This window comes from Puntigrus tetrazona, chromosome 17, assembly GCF_018831695.1.
Source record: "Puntigrus tetrazona isolate hp1 chromosome 17, ASM1883169v1, whole genome shotgun sequence".
NCBI classification, from domain to species: Eukaryota; Metazoa; Chordata; class Actinopteri; order Cypriniformes; family Cyprinidae; genus Puntigrus; species Puntigrus tetrazona.
This window is the reverse complement of record NC_056715.1, coordinates 15,842,196-15,858,715: the sequence shown is the minus strand read 5'-3', so window position 1 is coordinate 15,858,715 and position 16,520 is coordinate 15,842,196. Positions and strand designations below refer to the sequence as shown.

Here is a 16,520-nt window from a genome sequence, read left to right as displayed (position 1 = left end):
GTGTCTGTCTTGCATTTGGTCTGTTGAGCGAGTTTTTGGCGCCCCCGCACGCGTAAAGCCAGTACCTGCGGTTTTGGCCATTTTGTGTTTTCTTCTAAAATGGAATCGTTGTTGACCTTCTGCCGTCGTTTCTGATCCGCGGAGATGGGTGAGTTTGATAAATACTCGAGTTAACGTCGTGTCGCCGCCAAATCGAAATCGGCGTGGATAACTGCGTGTCTGCTAAGTATACAGGTCGCGTTTTTTTTTAAGAGGCAATCGCGGAAGCGTCGCTTCTATTTTCCGTTATCTGCAGCATTACCGTTACACGCGTTTATTATAGTTTAGCGTTTTCAAATCTGTCGGGCTTTACCAGCGGCGCCAAGGTGAAGAGTTGCACGAGCGCTGCTGACGTAACACCGATGGCGTGACGTATTAAAACGTGACTACAACTATTTAAACCGATTTTTTTAAAATTAACTATTAACGGTTTTAATGACAGGGGATAAAAATGAATGTGCGGCAATCTATAATTGCGTAAAAACCTAATGTTGACGGTCGCACCGTTTACTTTCCCACAGTTCTGTATGTCTGAGAGCGGGGTTAGTTGTCACACTGCTTGCTGCATATTTAATGCATAGCAATAACTAGCATCACGTTAACGGAAAGTTAATTTCAACTGCAACCTTTCCGTTAACGTGATACTACAGTGTAAACGATAGTGGAACATGTCACATTTTATACGTTATGACATTAAACGGCTTATTACGTACTTTAAAGTTCTGACAGTAGACAAAATATCAAAAACAAGTCATGAAGACATATTGTTTAGACCAAGTCATTTAGTCAATTAAAAAAAGAAAAATCACACGCACACAATCGTTTGTCATACTGCAGAAGTGACAATTAAATTTCAAAGTTCACCATTTTGGTTACAGTGTACCTTTTATTATTATTATTATGTAGTTATCCTGCCTCATTGTATGCCATTTATGGTTTTATTTTTTTGTCCTCGTTCACTCAACAGCTATAGAAAAAAAAAAAAAGTTTTGGTGCACACAAAAATGATCCTACCATGCAAAACCCACAGAGAAAACAATATTATGGATGGACTCAAAACCGCTGTATTTATCCCTGGCGTTCCCGATGTAAATTAAAACCTTAAATCTTGATATTGCGCAGCGAAAGTTCATGTCAACAGAAAACTTTTTCCGTTCCTTCTCTCACTAAGTATATATGCATACACAAAACATGGCTGTTCTTGGCCTCGAAATCAGTCTCTGAATCTCCCTGATCAGTAATCTGTGACCGGTGTTTTCTGCAGGGCTGCTGAAATGTGCAACAAATATTCTCAGTCATGCTGTTCGACTGAAAGGCCTGAAGTACAGCACCCGATCAAACATAAAGACAGGTATGATTTACAAGTGGTTTGGTTTTAACATTTACAGCAGTGGGTTACATCAGCTCAGACTCATTAACCAGCCGGACTTTAAAGTGTCAGGCTGTCGTAAAGCACGAGATTTAGCATGTGGCAGTCAGAGAGTCTATCTCCCAGCGCTCTGCGGAGCATTATTCGTCTGCAGAGTCGGGATATTAAGAACACTTCTGGTATCGCTGCAGGTATGATTAGATGCCGTAGTATGTCTAGTAAATGCACAGAAAATCTTGTATGAAGAAGATTATGATTTATGCTGGGATTCATGTTTTGTTAACTTCCAAACTGAGAAATCATCAGCGAATGCATTGTTTACAGAAAGTGAATGCTGCAAATACAGTGAAAGCGTAAATGAATGATTCAAATCATTTGTGCCAAGGCTTTCTGCATATAGTGAACAAATAACGCATGATTACTGCTTTATGACACCGCGAACGTTCTTGAAGACCAATAGTTTTTAGATCATTTAGAAAATGTTTGTACATTTCAAGTCTGCAAGCGTGGAGATGTCTCTCAGAGAATATTACCGTGTTCACTGACAGGATATCAGCAGGCTAACGTGGTGATCTTGCACAAAGATCTCGCCGATGACTTTGAGGAGTTTTGCCGAGCTAACAGCAGCCCCCTTCCCCTGCTGTACAGGACCAAATGTGGAGAATGGAGCTGTGGCCCCCTCGCCACAGGAACTGACATCAGGTATCTTCATACCAAAGTGTTCGCTAACAGAAATCAAACCCCTGACCCACATGCTTTTATTTTATCCACCAACTTTTTTATACACCAACTATTGAGGAAATACATAAAATAAATCTGGTTTAATAGGAGATTAAACCGATTATGTTTAGTCACAGACGGCTGTAAAAGATTAATTTTCCTTTTACTATGAAGTGTTCTAATGTTATCTTGCTATTTAATAATTACACCCAGAGATAGACTAGGAAAAAAAATGGACTGGACAACTGTTGAAGGGATAGTTTACTCAAAAATAAAAACGATTCCGTCGTCATATCGATACAAAACTGTATTTCCTTCCTCTGTTGCGAACGTGATGTTTATAACCAGACAGTTGACGTTAGCCATTGACTGACTTCCATTTTTTTCGAAAGTCAAAAGCTACTGTTTGGTTATCAACATTTTCTAAAAACATTTTAATTAATGCGTTGCGCGGTCTTTCTCTCAGGGAGGACTGTCCAGAGTACTGCGTGTTTGAAAACGGCATTCTGATGAAGAAGGTCTCTAGTTTATCCTCTTACACTCCTCAACTCCAGGACATGGTTACGTTCTACCTCGGCTGTAGTTTTGGTTTTGAGTCAGCCTTGAAGGCCGCCGGGGTTCCAGTGAGAAATGTGGAACAGGGTAAAAATGTCAGCATGTACAAGGTCGGTGACCGCCTCGGGCCCGGATTACGTCTATGTTCTGCATCGCCTACAGCTTATTACTTGGTTTTGCTTGTGTCAGATGTTTTTTGCTGTTTTGAAATTGAAAAAAAATGACCAAAAAGAAAATGCTTTGGGTCGGAGTGCTTATGCTTGTTTTTGTTTTGCTTTGTTTTTGCAGACCTCAGTAGCTTGTATTAGAGCGGGTCAGTTTAACTGTCCGATGGTGGTGACTATGAGACCAGTACCAGAAGACAAGCTGGATGCTGCGGCTCAAAGCACACACGTGATCCCACTGGCACACGGAGCCCCTGTCCATATCGGAGACCCTAGTATGTGCAACGTGCTGCAAACAGTAAAACGGATTGCACTACAAACCATTACATTAAATAACATAAGAGACACCAATTTTGAATATCAAGCAGCTAAACTTTTATATAGCCAAAAATAGCTGGACAGAAAGAAATGCTTTAAAAACCTTTTGGTTAAAAACAGTTTGTTCTATATTTTTCTTTATAAAATGCCCTTGATTTGATTAGTTGTTTTGTGTGTGTGTGTGTGTGTGTATACTATTATAGTGCTATTATATATTCAGTTAACTAAAAGTAGAAAAATTAAGTTTTCATTTGTTTTGTTGATTTTTTTTTTTTTTTTTTTTTATTTGAATGTATATTTATTTTACACTTTAGTAATGGTAGTACTTTAAAGTTATTTTATTTGAGTTAGTTCTCAAGGAAATGTTTATACTTTTTTTGTTTTTCGTCTTTATTCTATTTTATTTCATTTAAAGGAATAGTTCACCCAAAAAGAAAAATTTTCTCACCCTCAGGCCATCTAAGGTGTACTGTTTCCCTTTCAGAGCAGATTTGTAGATATTTAGCATTACACCACTTGCTCACCAATGTATTCTCTGCAGTGAATGGGTGCCGTCAGAATACGAGTCCAAACAACTGATAAAAACATAAGAATCCTCTCGACTACATTAATTGATGACTTGTGCATTAATGATACAAACACACAGCTGTTCAATTCACTTTAACCATTGCTTCTGCCCAAGACACTGTGACAATGACAATAAGTGTCTAAATACTTTTTGAGACCTTTGTAAATACCGAGCAGGTTCACGGAGGATATGACTAATGATGGAATTTGCTCCTAAGAGCCCATCTGTAATGCTTTACTGTGTGTCTGATCAAAACATGTCTAAACATACTTCAACTGTTAACATTTTTAAAGGGGCTTGGACCTCTCTCGTAAACACCCTTGATTCTCCCGTAGAGCTGCTGGGTATCCAGGACTTGTCCCAACCAGACTATGGGGACCCAGTGAAGCAGTGTACCGGTGACGTGCCTGTGTTCTGGGCCTGTGGGATCACCGGTGTTGAAGCTGTACAGAGCTGCAGTAAGGTTTCCACCAAAAATGAAGTTGTGGTGTTCGGTGCCGCTAGTTGAGTAGACATTGCACACTTCACCTTTTAAGATTTAATGTCACTGGGTTTTCAGTACACTTGGGGTTTTGTTTCTTTTTAATGTTATTTTTGCGGCATTCGCTGATCATTTTTATGCAGCGTGTAGGAGAAGAACTGCATGTTGACCTTTTGTTTTTGAATGTTGCAGAGCCCTCTCTGGCATTCACGCACTCTCCTGGCTGCATGTTCATCACAGATCAAAAGGCGGAAACCATTTCGCCCCGAACTCTTGAGCCAGCGCAATGCCCTTTGAGTTTCTGCATTTCCCAGAATCCTCAGCATTACAGTATTGCTAGCAAAAGAGCTGTTCAACAAATTCGAGCCATTGAGGAGCTTGTTGTTGAAGACCCAGGTATGAAGCAGCACGATTCTGACCACCTAAAAATAAAGAGATGCAAAGTATAATGCGTTTATATTTTCTGTTTATGTATATAAATGTGTGTAATATTTTTAATGTAAAATAGGTAATACATATAAAAACGTCTAGAAAAGTTTTGGATTCAAGATTATTATTATTATTATTATTATACAAAATAATGACTTATTTAATAAGAATAAAAACACTAAACAAAACTAAAACCTAAAAATACACCAGAAAAAAAAAATACTCTCATCATCAATCTTTTTCTTAAATCTGTATATGGCTTGGGATAAATTTTAAAAGAAACCATTTCATCTTTCTGGTGACACAATATTTACTAGTACTATAAAAGTTACTTCCAATAATGTCCCTGGAAGCATGAATTTCTCAACATTGTAAACTCCAAGTACCCATCCATATTTTTTTTTTACTTGCATAATTTCTATTACAATGCGAAAAAGATCTGTTGCTAGTTCCGTTTCATCATGCCTTGACATCAGTGTAAACTGGTTTGTCTACAGGTTCGAGAGGTATCCGGGCCCTGTTCTTGCAGGATGAGCTCCTGAAGGCCAGTCTCTCTCTGTCCCATTCCTCCTCTGTCCTCATCACCACTGGTTTTCCCACACACTACATGCACAACCCCCCTGAAGAGACTGATGGCCCGCCCGGGGCCATCGCCATGGCAGCCATGCTTCAAGCGCTCCGCAAAGAGGTGGTCATCGTGACGGATGAGCGTGCTTTGGAGATGAATCAGCACATCGTGCGGGATGCTGTGAAGAAAGGTGCCTTAATTGTTGCTGATTTAGTGTTTTTTTAAATATATTTTTCAGTTGTGCTACTCGGACGTGATGAAGCCACATGCAAATTGAGATTTTAGGGGTCTGGTTAGTTCAGGGTCTTACTGTACCATGATGTGTGTGTGTGTGTGTTCACTAACAGGTGTGATAAAGACCGCTGTGCCAGTAATAAGTTTCCAGAGTAATGGCCCTGACTCAGCACTTCACTTCCTGTGCCGTGATGGAGATCCCACTAAGCCCAGGTGTAATGCAGTTCGATCTCATTTTCCATCAACTCTTCTTTCTCTTGTGCTGCATCCCAATTTGCCCACCTACTTTCTTATCCCCTAAAAGTACATCTTTTTTAATAAAGAAAAAGTACATACTTTTCATGTAACAGAATGGTACACAGGTTTTGGGATGTATTCATCATAATTGCTTCATTTCAATTACATTTACTTTACATTTAATTACATGAACTGTCCTCATGTGTCTGCATAATGATGCATTTAAAAGTTAATGGCCAAATATATCCTTTTATAAAGGTTTTTCAGTGTTCGCAATGTTCACGCTTGAGAATTTGTGTCAGCCAATCAGATTTAAGCATTCAACATGATACAATTTTGTATAATGGCTGCTAAACTGTATAACTGATTGTCGGTAGTTTCATGTATCTCACCAATCTGTGGCCTCTTTTCCATCTCAAATCAATATTTCATGGCCATTTATGTAGTTATTCAGTCATTAGCTGTAAAATCAGATGGATAATGTACAGTCAGCCAATCATTATCATAAAATAATTCATTTCAGGGTGATGTTGAGGTTTATTTTGTGATAATGACTGTGCATTATTCCTTACTTAATGTATTATTTAAGGAATATTCCGGATTTCGACAGCATTTGTGGCATAATAATTACCACAAAAAAAATTGACTTGAGGTTACAGTGAAATGCGGTTTTATAATTATGCAGCTCTTATCGCTAAACTTTTGAAATAGTGAGTATTTTAATGTTCCTAAATAGGCTCCATTGGTTTTCATTGATTGTAAGTGCTGCAGTATATTGCTTTTAAAGATAATAATGGATATGGAAATCAATATACAACGCTATATCACAAAAGCTGTCAATTGAGCTAAACTTTTACTGACTTGTTAACATCTCTTTCTTTAAATGCATGGAAATATTACGTAATTCTATAAATGCAAGGTTGATGGGCGTTCGTGCGTTTTATGCATTCAGAAAATGTATACGTGCTAGACCGCAGCAGAAAGACCATGCTGTTCCCAGCACAGCTCATGTCTCGTTTTTTCACGATTAACTGAAATTCTGTATACTAAAAAGGTTTGACCACTTGGTGGCAATAGAACGCAGCGGCCGGGCTACCGACGGGAACTACTACAACATGAGGGGGGTGAACATCAAGCATTTAGTCGACCCAATAGATGACCTCTTTACCACTGCCGGCAATATCGCTGGTATCACTACTACAGGTAACAAGAGCTTCAACACGCCAAAACACTGTGATTAACTTACTAGCAAACGTTACTGTGGAATATAAATAGAAGTATATTTTGATTGAGGTTTTATCTAGACCCTCTCTGATATAGTCCGTGTCCTAATCTTCTTTAACGATCGCAATCGATGCTTGAATCGCCAACTTTTTCCCAATTAACGATAAGTTCGGTTGGCATCAGGGAGCGGTTTAATGAGATCTGTCACCTCTTTGGAACAGGATTAATTGTGTGTGTGTGTGTGTGTGTGTGCAGGGATCGGAGATGGAGGTAATGAGCTTGGTATGGGCAAAGTCAAAGCAGCAGTTAAAGCATACATGCCTAATGGAAATCTGATTGCGTGTGACGTGTCTGCTGATTTTGCCATTACAGCAGGTAAGCGCATCTCACACAGAGGTGGCATAATGTGCATACATGCTTCCTGTCTGCTGGGGAAAAAAAGCACACTGCACCTAAATACAGCCTATGTGGTCACAAAGTGGTACTGAGTTTCACACCTAGCGTGAACGACTAGTTTCTCAAGGGGGCTTAAAAAAAAAGTGTTAGTTTCCAATATCATAAGAAGTGGATCACAGATATATACACATTTAATTGACATTTAGGCATGCTTAAGAATAGAATGGAGCATTGACAATAATAAGAATATATTGAATTCTATTTTTATTTAAATGCACTTTTTGTGCATTTAGATGCTATATAAATTAATGTTTCAAATTTAATGCAAGTTAAGCTGTTTGGAGAATGGTTAGACATTGTGTGTGTGTTCAATGAACCATTTTATTTAAATTATTTAACTAACGTTAAAAACTGATTCACTATTACCTTTGATTTAATTTAATGCATTAAAGAAATGATACTGTTACTAGCTTCGATTTAATTTAATTAAATTTTTTTTCTTTTATTTGCTCCCAAAATATTGAATGGTAGTGTATTGTGTAAGAATACTGTAGTGTAATGGCTGCCGAAAATTAACCTTTGCAGTCGCAAGACTAAATATCATTTTAGCACGCATTAAAATAGAACGGTTATTATAAATGTAAATATTTTACAATAATACGGTTTTCATTTCTATATTGATCAAATAAAGTGTAACCTTGGCGAACATAAGAGACCTTAATTATTTCAAACGTTATGATTGAAAGAGCGTCTATTTTGGTTTCTGCGAATGCTTGTATTCGCACCACAATGATAGTGTACCGTGAACTTTTCTTAGCTTACCTAACGACTGCTTCCTGTGTAGGAGTGTCTAACTGGGGTGGCTATGCTGTCGCCTGTGCTCTGTATGTTCTCAATCTCTGCCCGATACACTGGCGCTACCTCCACCGTGGTTTGGGTCCGTCACTGACCCCTGATCAACTGAGCCTGTGGACAGCCTGCCTGCCGACTGTAGCCAAGGTACACCACAGTATTATCAAATAATAATTGATGATCATGATGGCTAAGCAGTCCTAAATTACTTTTAACATCCGTTCTTCTCAAAAACCTATTGCGTTCGGCTTAAGGGTGAGTTTAAGCACCTCATAATATAACCTCAAGCTGTTAACTTGTCCCATTTGATTTTCAGTGAAAGTGCACTGGTATAAAACTTGCAGGCGCTTCACAGTGCTGCTTCCAGTCAACACTAGCCATTTTTATTTTTGCGGTGAGCTGCAGACCACTTCAGAACCTCTGCCAGTGTACGTTATAATCATCACGGCCGCAACGGCTGGAACCAGCCCGTTAACCCTATATTCACATTCCTTTCTGTTAGCCTAAATATTTTCTGCGTCCACCATGTTGTTTCGCCTCAGTGGCCGCTAAGGATTGACGCTTTAATAACACTTTTCCTGTTTTTAAAATTCCCACTCCCACATGTGGCTTAAAATAAAAGACCACTGAATGCATTACCAAAGATTGAAGACACCAAAATCCAGCTGCAAAGACTAAAATGACTTGATGTGGTGCTTCTGTTTAAAAAAAAAAAAAAAAAACAGGAGGAAGAGATGCTCCACATTTTGGTGAAATATGGCGTCCGCAGCGGTAAAACGGCAAACCTGGGACTGGAGGTGGATGGATTGACCTTTCATCCCTACCATTCTGACATCATACAGCGGCTTAGGAATCTGACGTTATAGTGACCTACGTCACGACACATCACACAGCCACAGGAACCAAGATGCACATCGGTGACTTGTTCCAGAGCCGACTCAGGCTTCTTTGTATATCCTCCCAGAGAAATATGAATATGTGAATGTATAGAAAGAGCTGCCATTGTAACATTTTGTTGATTCTTAACAATCTGCTGCTCACTTTTTAGCCTATTTCTTGCTGTATGCAGTGTTTGAATGAATAAACAGTTAATTTCATGTCCTTATTCAGTCGATTTATTCAGGCGACCATCTTTAAAAATGCCTTTCGGGCATTCAAGTGCAGCTCCTATCGCTTTGTATTGGGAAACATCAAATTCTCCCAAAGTGTTCACTAAGCTTACGATTTAAATTTCATATTTGAAATCGCCAATGAAATCTGGCAAAATCTGTAATAAGTTGTTTATTTTGCTCAAATAACGTTATAAAAAGCTTATTTCAGAGGCAAGATCAGTTTCTATAGCAACCAGAACTTCTAACTGCAGATGCGGTGATGCGCTGACGTCACAGATCAGCGATTGGCTGTTTTATTTAAAAGGCGGGGCTTCTTATGATTAATCGGCCATTTTAAGCGTTGTATTTTCCCTGAACAAAACTATACAAGTGACACGCCTTGGGTATTCTTCAGTCTTTGAAGTAATCGATATCATCATTGGAAAAAAAAATGGATCACACTACACCAAACCATGTGATTTTATCTATGCAGTGACATGGAAGCCACAGTAGGCGATAGAAATGCCTGATTAAATCTAATTAATAGGCATATTTGGTTACTATCTTTGGTGGTACTTTATTGGCTATTGTGATTTTTAGATACTTAATATCATAATATTCATGCTGTTCTTCAAAGAAAAAAAAAAAAACACATTACACAACTCGCTTGTTGTGTAAAGTACGGGCAGCTGTTTTAGCTCAGATCCAAGTTACATAACACATTCATGTTATTTGGAAATTTGTGTATTATCATTGAACTTTTTAGAGTTAAGCGTCTTTCTCTCTTCCAAGGTTCAACCAAAATCAACATTGGAGAAGACAATCCCAAAACCCTTAATCATAAAGGCAAATAAACAGCAGACTTTTAATTAGTATGGCTCTGGTTACACCTGAAAGTATTAAACATTTCTCTGGGACCAGACTAACAACCATTAAAACAAAATAAATAGGCCAATCTCTCAATTTTTTTTTTAAATGGTTTTACTGGGAATATTATTGTATAGTAATTAATCCCATATGTATTTAAGTTTCTGTTTATGCACATTTAATTAATGTCACAATTCTGCTTCCAGTAGATTCAAGTACAGCCACAAAAAAAAAAAAAAAAAACGAATCAAAAAGCCATCTCTAAGTTTTTTTGTTTTTTTTTAAAGGTGAGTTGATTATCATGTCCGGGTCACATTATAGGGATAAGTTATTTTATTAATAATTCAGGCCTAATTTTAGTATTCCTATGGGACAAATTTTAGTCTTTAATAATGACTTGACATATACATACGTATACATAAAATGATTACTATTATTATTAATTGAAGAAACTTCATTTTCATTCACCAAATATGCAGACAAGAAAGCTAGAAGTCTGACTAGTAGAGAGAGAGAAAGTGTAACACAGATTTAATCATGTTTTTGCACCACATATATCATATTTGCCGCCGCTGCAAGGGTTTGCTTTACCTATTATTTTCATTATTTTGTGCCCTTGAGGCTAACAAACCAAACAAAACCAAAATTCAATTAACAGACTAGAGAGAACATGTTATCTTACAAAAATCTGTTTAGCTAACACGGTGCCTATAGTCAAATTAATTTCTGTGTACCTGTTACACCCCTGCGATACATCACAGCACCGTTTCTGTCTCCGTGTACTGTGCAACAATACAATCATTGGCAGTGATATGTGCAACAAACAACCAATAATAAGAAAAAGTCCCAAATTTGAACCAAAACTGCGCTCGCTATCTAAAATCAATGAAATAACCTGAAAACGACCTTGATTTAGTTACATGCAGCCTACATTCAATTTGCATGCTTGAGTATTCATTGTAAACATGGTTTGAATGCGCAGGAAAAAGAGAACACTTCCACATGTATGTTCTTTTAGAACGCGTCTTTCATTTAAACTCCTGGTATTAGCTGTGATCACTTCCATAATAAAAATGTAAACGCTGCACCCAAACACTCATTTATTTATTTACCTCAGCGGTTTGAGCAAACAGAAGATCCATGATTGCTGGAAGCAAGCATCAATCAATCACTTCTCACCTCATCTATTTTCTCTGGATATGAAATCACAGTGGGAAGCCGTCCAGGTTCAAATGGTCTGTTTGGAGGTGGCTGACCCTTCACACCCACACTGCACACTTTTTTGCTGCTTGTTAACTGTGTGTGTGTGCTCCATGTCTATCCATGTAAAAGGTGAGACGGCAACAAATAAACAACTTCATTGCTGTTGTTTCCTTAGAGGAAAGGTTCACCCCAAAATTCTAATTCTGTTATCATTTATCCACCTTCATAATGTTCCAAACCTGAATGACTAATTTTTTACCATGGAATACCAAAAGATGCTGTTACTTTCTTTTTCTACAATAAGAGCATATTGTAAGCATGTTGTTATTGAACCATAAAAGTTCATCACATGCAAAGTCCATGAAAAGCCGTACAACTACAATTTAGATATTTAATTTAGTTTTCTCATCTTTGCAAACCAGCATTAAGCATGCATATAGTTTCACCAAGTTGCATTGTGCCTGGTTTTAGACACCGATGAACTGTACGCCACTGGTTCGTAGCTAAATCTGGCTTGTGAAGTTTGCATGTGCAAAAAGAGATCTGCAAGTGCTAACAACAGGTCATTGGCATTAGGGTAAGTAAATTCTGACAGAAATGTAATTTTTTGGTGACGTGCGGTATTAAAGGAACTGAAACCAATGAAGTTTGAAAGCAGAATTGGGTTTAGTCTTGGACACTACATGCACATGTATAGCTAAAGGGACTTGGAACGGTAACGACAAAGTTTAGCTTCGGTTACTAAAACCTCAAATGTCAACCACTGGCGATTATCAAGGTAGCAATCCCTGAGAATTACACCACGTAACAGTAGCATGTTAGCTTCCCAAAACCATGAAATATTGCAGTTTAATTTTAGAACAAAATACAGGACTGACTCTGACAAAGTAGGCTAATGTTGCAAAATAAAAAATAGCACGCAGCAGCTGTGGCTAAACGGTATTGAGCCCGTTGTAGAGATACATAATATTTAAACGTCGGTTTTGACCTGCTGCAAGAGTGTTACCACTGAGGTACCTGTAGCATTATCATTGGTGACTGCGAGCTCAGTCGAGTGCGTGTTGAACCTTCCGTGACTTTTCGAACAACAGCAGAGTACCCGAGTGCAAGCTTCCTGAGCCTTCTGGATTTCCTTTTGAGCGCTCTCGCTGATAAAACAGTAGAGCGCCGGATCGGCGACGCAGTTAAAACTAGTAAGCAACAGCGAGAAATGGTAGTAGTTGAAAATTTTCTCGATGAAGTCGCAGTCCCGCTCCAATATGGTGCGTACCAGTAGGAAGACGTGGTATGGTGAGAAGCAAACCAGGAAGATGATGATGGTGCTGGTCACCAGGTACTTGATGCGAGTTTTCTGGGCAGTCTGCGTGCCTGCACTCTTGCCCACTGCTCGAAGCACTCTAAAGTATGACACGGAGAGGATTCCTAAAGGGAACAGGAAACCTATGTAAAAGCGGTAGTAGTTTATTGAGTACTCCCATGACTTCATGGGATAGTGCTCAAAGCACACGGATTGGTTGTGCTTGTCCCTGCTGAGCTCCTTGTGCCGGAAGAACACCACTCCTACGGCAAGCTCTTTGAGCCAGACCACCGTACTGACCAGCGCTGCTGCTCGTACCGTTCGGAAAGCCGAGAAACGGAAAGGGTAGACCACCGCCAAGTAACGGTCAATGGAGATACAACAGAGAAAGCCAATGCTGACGTAGATGTTCTCGTAGAGCAGGAAACCACACAGTTGACAGAGCCACTCCGAGCCGCTCCAGTCATCCCCTTGGAAGATATACTGGAGCCAGAGGGGCAGGGAGGCCAGGTACAGCAGATCAGATATGGTCAGGTTTAGCAAGTAGACCCCCAGCTCATTGTGGGCTTTCAGTTGCAGCCAGGCATGGTAGAGCGAGTAAGCATTGGCGGGAAGACCCACGAGCAGGACAAGGATGTATGCACCCGAAAACAGGTACTGGTGAATTTCGTGGCTTATAGTGCAGTTTATTTGCTCCTCAGACATGTTCATCTTTCCAACCTCATGTTCGCTGAGTCTCATTCAACAAATGTCGGTAAGTTCGTAATCGATTGAGATCCAAACCACATTCCACGGATTCTGTGAGAAGCAAACAAAACAGCATAATTAGTGTGTCCAAATACCACCACGGTTTTCATGCAGCTCTGATAAGCTGCAGCTTTCACTGAGATTCTGAGGTACGTATTGGACATCATGGGAAAGCTGAGTTCATCTGTAAAGGTTATCTTAAAACATTATACACTTTTGCTGGCTTTTAGTAAATACTTGTCAAACATTTTTTTCCCAGTTCAAGCAGACAGTTGTACAGCATGCGTGAAAATAACTTTCTGGTGATGTTATCAAGATGGCAGCACCATTATAAGCGTGTTGCGTGTGGGCTGTGTCTTTCAACCTCTAAACTACTCTAAACGTACAGGAAAAGGTATTGTCATTATAACTCATCTACTACTTTCACAATATGCCATATGACGAATCCAGCTACACGACAGGTATTTTCCATTTGGCTTTGACATCTCTGTGTAGGCGTTTTTTTTGGTGGGCAGAGCCTGTGCAACGCAATTAAAGCATCTTAAATATCTTATCTATAAATCCTAATTCGTGTCTTAGATTTGACTAACATAAACTGCTCTTTTCGACCCGACCATGGCCTGGTTCACATGTCTGGCTAATGAAAGGTGTTAGATATAGTGGGATTGAGACCTTGACTGCAGCGACTACTGTGGAACACAACAGAGACTAATAATGCAGCGTGAACAACATGTTTCATCGACAATCCATTAAATGCTTAAGAATTTGCCCCTGCTTCTAAGCAATAAACGACACCGCTCAGTCATGATAAACATCATACGCGTAAATACAGCAGCATTACCCAGACTCACTCTTAAAAAGCTTTTTTCAGTATAATTGCTTTCTGTTCTCAGAAGGCACATCTGTCTTTTATATTCTATATGGAGCCAGCTTCAACATCTATATAAGAGGCTTACCTATAGAGATTTGACATTTCCCAAGCCGTTTTCCTCTATGAAACTTTGATGAAGTCCCTTTTGATAACAGTTCACTTCCTGTTTAGAACAGAAAATGATTTGGTCAGCATGAGGCAACAATGAGATACTATTCTTTGGGGTACGGGGTGTTCTTAAACACACACTGCGTCAGTCATCCAACAGTTACGTTAATCGTTACTAATTGTATACTTTTTTCCCGCCAAACTGCAATATGATTGTGGTTGCTGATCAATGCAAAATGCAGTCGAAGTGTGTTACAATCTGTCTACAATAGCTCCAAGCGTATCTTATCAATTCAGAATCCGAAGCCAAATGTTTATCTAAATATTCACACAAACACACACACACACACACAACACACACACACACACACTCGCGCGCATTTTTTGTTATTGTTACGCCGCAGGAATAGAAAGGTTCTAGGTTAGATGATGTATATTTCCTCACACCCAGTTCTCGCATAAATTAAAATTATGAAGAAAACAAAAAAAACAACAAACAGCAGAGCATGTTTAGTCTAATTGTCGCCGATTATTAGGGACTGATTGTCTTAAACCATAATAACATCATAAGGAAAGCAAAAGCAACGCGTGCTTGAACGTGCCTCTTAATTTGGAAACGTTTAACCAATGTAAAATCATTTGCTGTAATCCCACCGGTTGCATTTTGACAAAAGTTGAACATGTTGCAATAGCCTACAGAAAACAAAACTCGCCTATATAGTACATGTTGGCTAATATTGTGGTATTGCTCTATTGTGCGCAATTCATTACTAGTTTGGGGGTATGTAGCCTATATGATTATACAATTGGAACAGGCAATAAATGTGTCTGAATATTTTCACAGACAGTAGCCTATGCTGATCAGAGGTGCGATTTATAGATTCTCTGTTGTGGTATGTGTCGCATAGTAGTTTTTAAAATGATTCGGCGGACAGCCTACAATAATTTTAAAAGTGCGTTACAAATAGATGTCGGAAAGCTATAAAAGATTAATCAGCATCGTTTATACGCGTGCTTTACGAATAGCATGGTAAGCATTTTTTTTCTGCCAAAAACAGTTCCTGTCTATGCATCCCTGTCTCCTGCTTTTTTGACAGTAGAACGTAATACTAAACATGTTTACTGTAGCAACAATTAGGCTGCTGTACCTACAATATTAATGTTGTTGTTTTTTCAGATTTAATAAAAGTACATTACCTTGAGATTGCTGGTTTTAATCCCCCGCGACTCATTCGAGGCATTTCTGAAGTGTGATAAACATCCTCAAGCTCAATCGCTCCACCGACTCTGTCATTCACATTTGCGTGTTTCTTTTCGTTTACTCGTGGGAGTTTTTTTTTTTTCAGAAATAACGTCGCTCCCGGGTTCCGGGGTTGTCGAATCGGAAAGGGGGGAATTAAATTGCGTAAACAGTTTTTACGTGATGATGCGCGAAATTACTCAGAACCACTCATCGGTGCCTTCCACAGACACAGGATGTGTCTCATACCCTATAGGAGGCTAACCCGCCTAGACCGCATGCACGCAGTCAGAATAATGTCAGAAGTGCTGTCTAGGTAGGCATCTCCGTCGCATAGCTCACCGTTTATCTACCTTTCGGGAATAAGGGTAATTATGTATCTGATGCATGCAACCTTTAAGGTTTCCTCAGTGGAACTGTTCACAGCGTTTGGACCCGGCGCAAAGGAAAGGACTCGTTTCAAACTGTTGCATTCCTCTAACACTCACACTTCAACGTCCTATAACGTTTTAACGCATTTTTGTGAGACTAGATGCGTTTAATAAATTGTAATTTAACATTTCAGCTAGCATAAAAAAATTACAGGTTTGTCCAACCCTTTAATTGTTTCCTAATTTACAAAAAAAAAATAAAATAAAAGTTTAAATCTGTGACAACCAAGTCATAAAGACAAGGCAGGACAACTAAATCTGATCAGGGTTTTTTTTTTCAGTATTAAGCTGCATTCATCAAAATTAGCTCCTTGCTTAATATGGTCTTTCAACAACTTTAACAACTCATTTAAATATTTTGTAACCTATGGGAAAAAAACGTTTATGAGTAACTAACTAAACATTTGGTGTCAAATCAAAGCAGCGTCTAAAGATACGCTACAACCCCTTCATTCGTTGTTATTTTATTATTTTTCATCATTTTTTTTATGTAAAATTACTTTTAAACATT

At 38.9% G+C, this 16,520-nt stretch overlaps 2 protein-coding genes across 5 annotated transcripts; one reads left to right on the top strand and one right to left on the bottom strand.

The window, feature by feature from the left end:
* The first annotated feature begins 31 nt into the window (after positions 1-31).
* LOC122361840 (D-glutamate cyclase, mitochondrial-like) lies at positions 32-9,251 on the top strand. Of its 3 annotated transcripts, XM_043262882.1 has the most exons (13): positions 32-148; positions 1,304-1,390; positions 1,957-2,110; positions 2,595-2,793; positions 2,972-3,122; positions 4,069-4,191; positions 4,407-4,610; positions 5,141-5,401; positions 5,559-5,658; positions 6,737-6,885; positions 7,162-7,281; positions 8,147-8,301; positions 8,880-9,251. In XM_043262882.1, exons 1-13 carry the CDS (start codon positions 145-147, stop codon positions 9,018-9,020), a joined length of 1,848 nt encoding a protein of 615 aa, XP_043118817.1. In that variant the 5' UTR covers positions 32-144; the 3' UTR covers positions 9,021-9,251. The 3 variants fall into 3 exon arrangements, with proteins under 3 accessions (XP_043118817.1, XP_043118818.1, XP_043118815.1); XM_043262883.1 differs by lacking the exons at positions 32-148; positions 1,304-1,390 and adding an exon at positions 1,484-1,599 and having other exon boundaries at positions 2,595-2,646; XM_043262880.1 differs by lacking the exons at positions 32-148; positions 1,304-1,390 and adding an exon at positions 1,484-1,599.
* A 1,365-nt stretch (positions 9,252-10,616) lies between these two features.
* LOC122361563 (ovarian cancer G-protein coupled receptor 1) lies at positions 10,617-15,813 on the bottom strand. Of its 2 annotated transcripts, XM_043262358.1 has the most exons (3): positions 15,536-15,813; positions 14,316-14,393; positions 10,617-13,410 (listed from the first exon to the last, which is right to left on the bottom strand). In XM_043262358.1, the coding sequence occupies exon 3, from the start codon at positions 13,351-13,353 to the stop codon at positions 12,286-12,288; it is 1,068 nt and encodes a 355-aa protein (XP_043118293.1). In that variant the 5' UTR covers positions 13,354-13,410; positions 14,316-14,393; positions 15,536-15,813; the 3' UTR covers positions 10,617-12,285. The 2 variants fall into 2 exon arrangements, with proteins under 2 accessions (XP_043118293.1, XP_043118294.1); XM_043262359.1 differs by lacking the exon at positions 14,316-14,393.
* Positions 15,814-16,520: the final 707 nt, after the last annotated feature.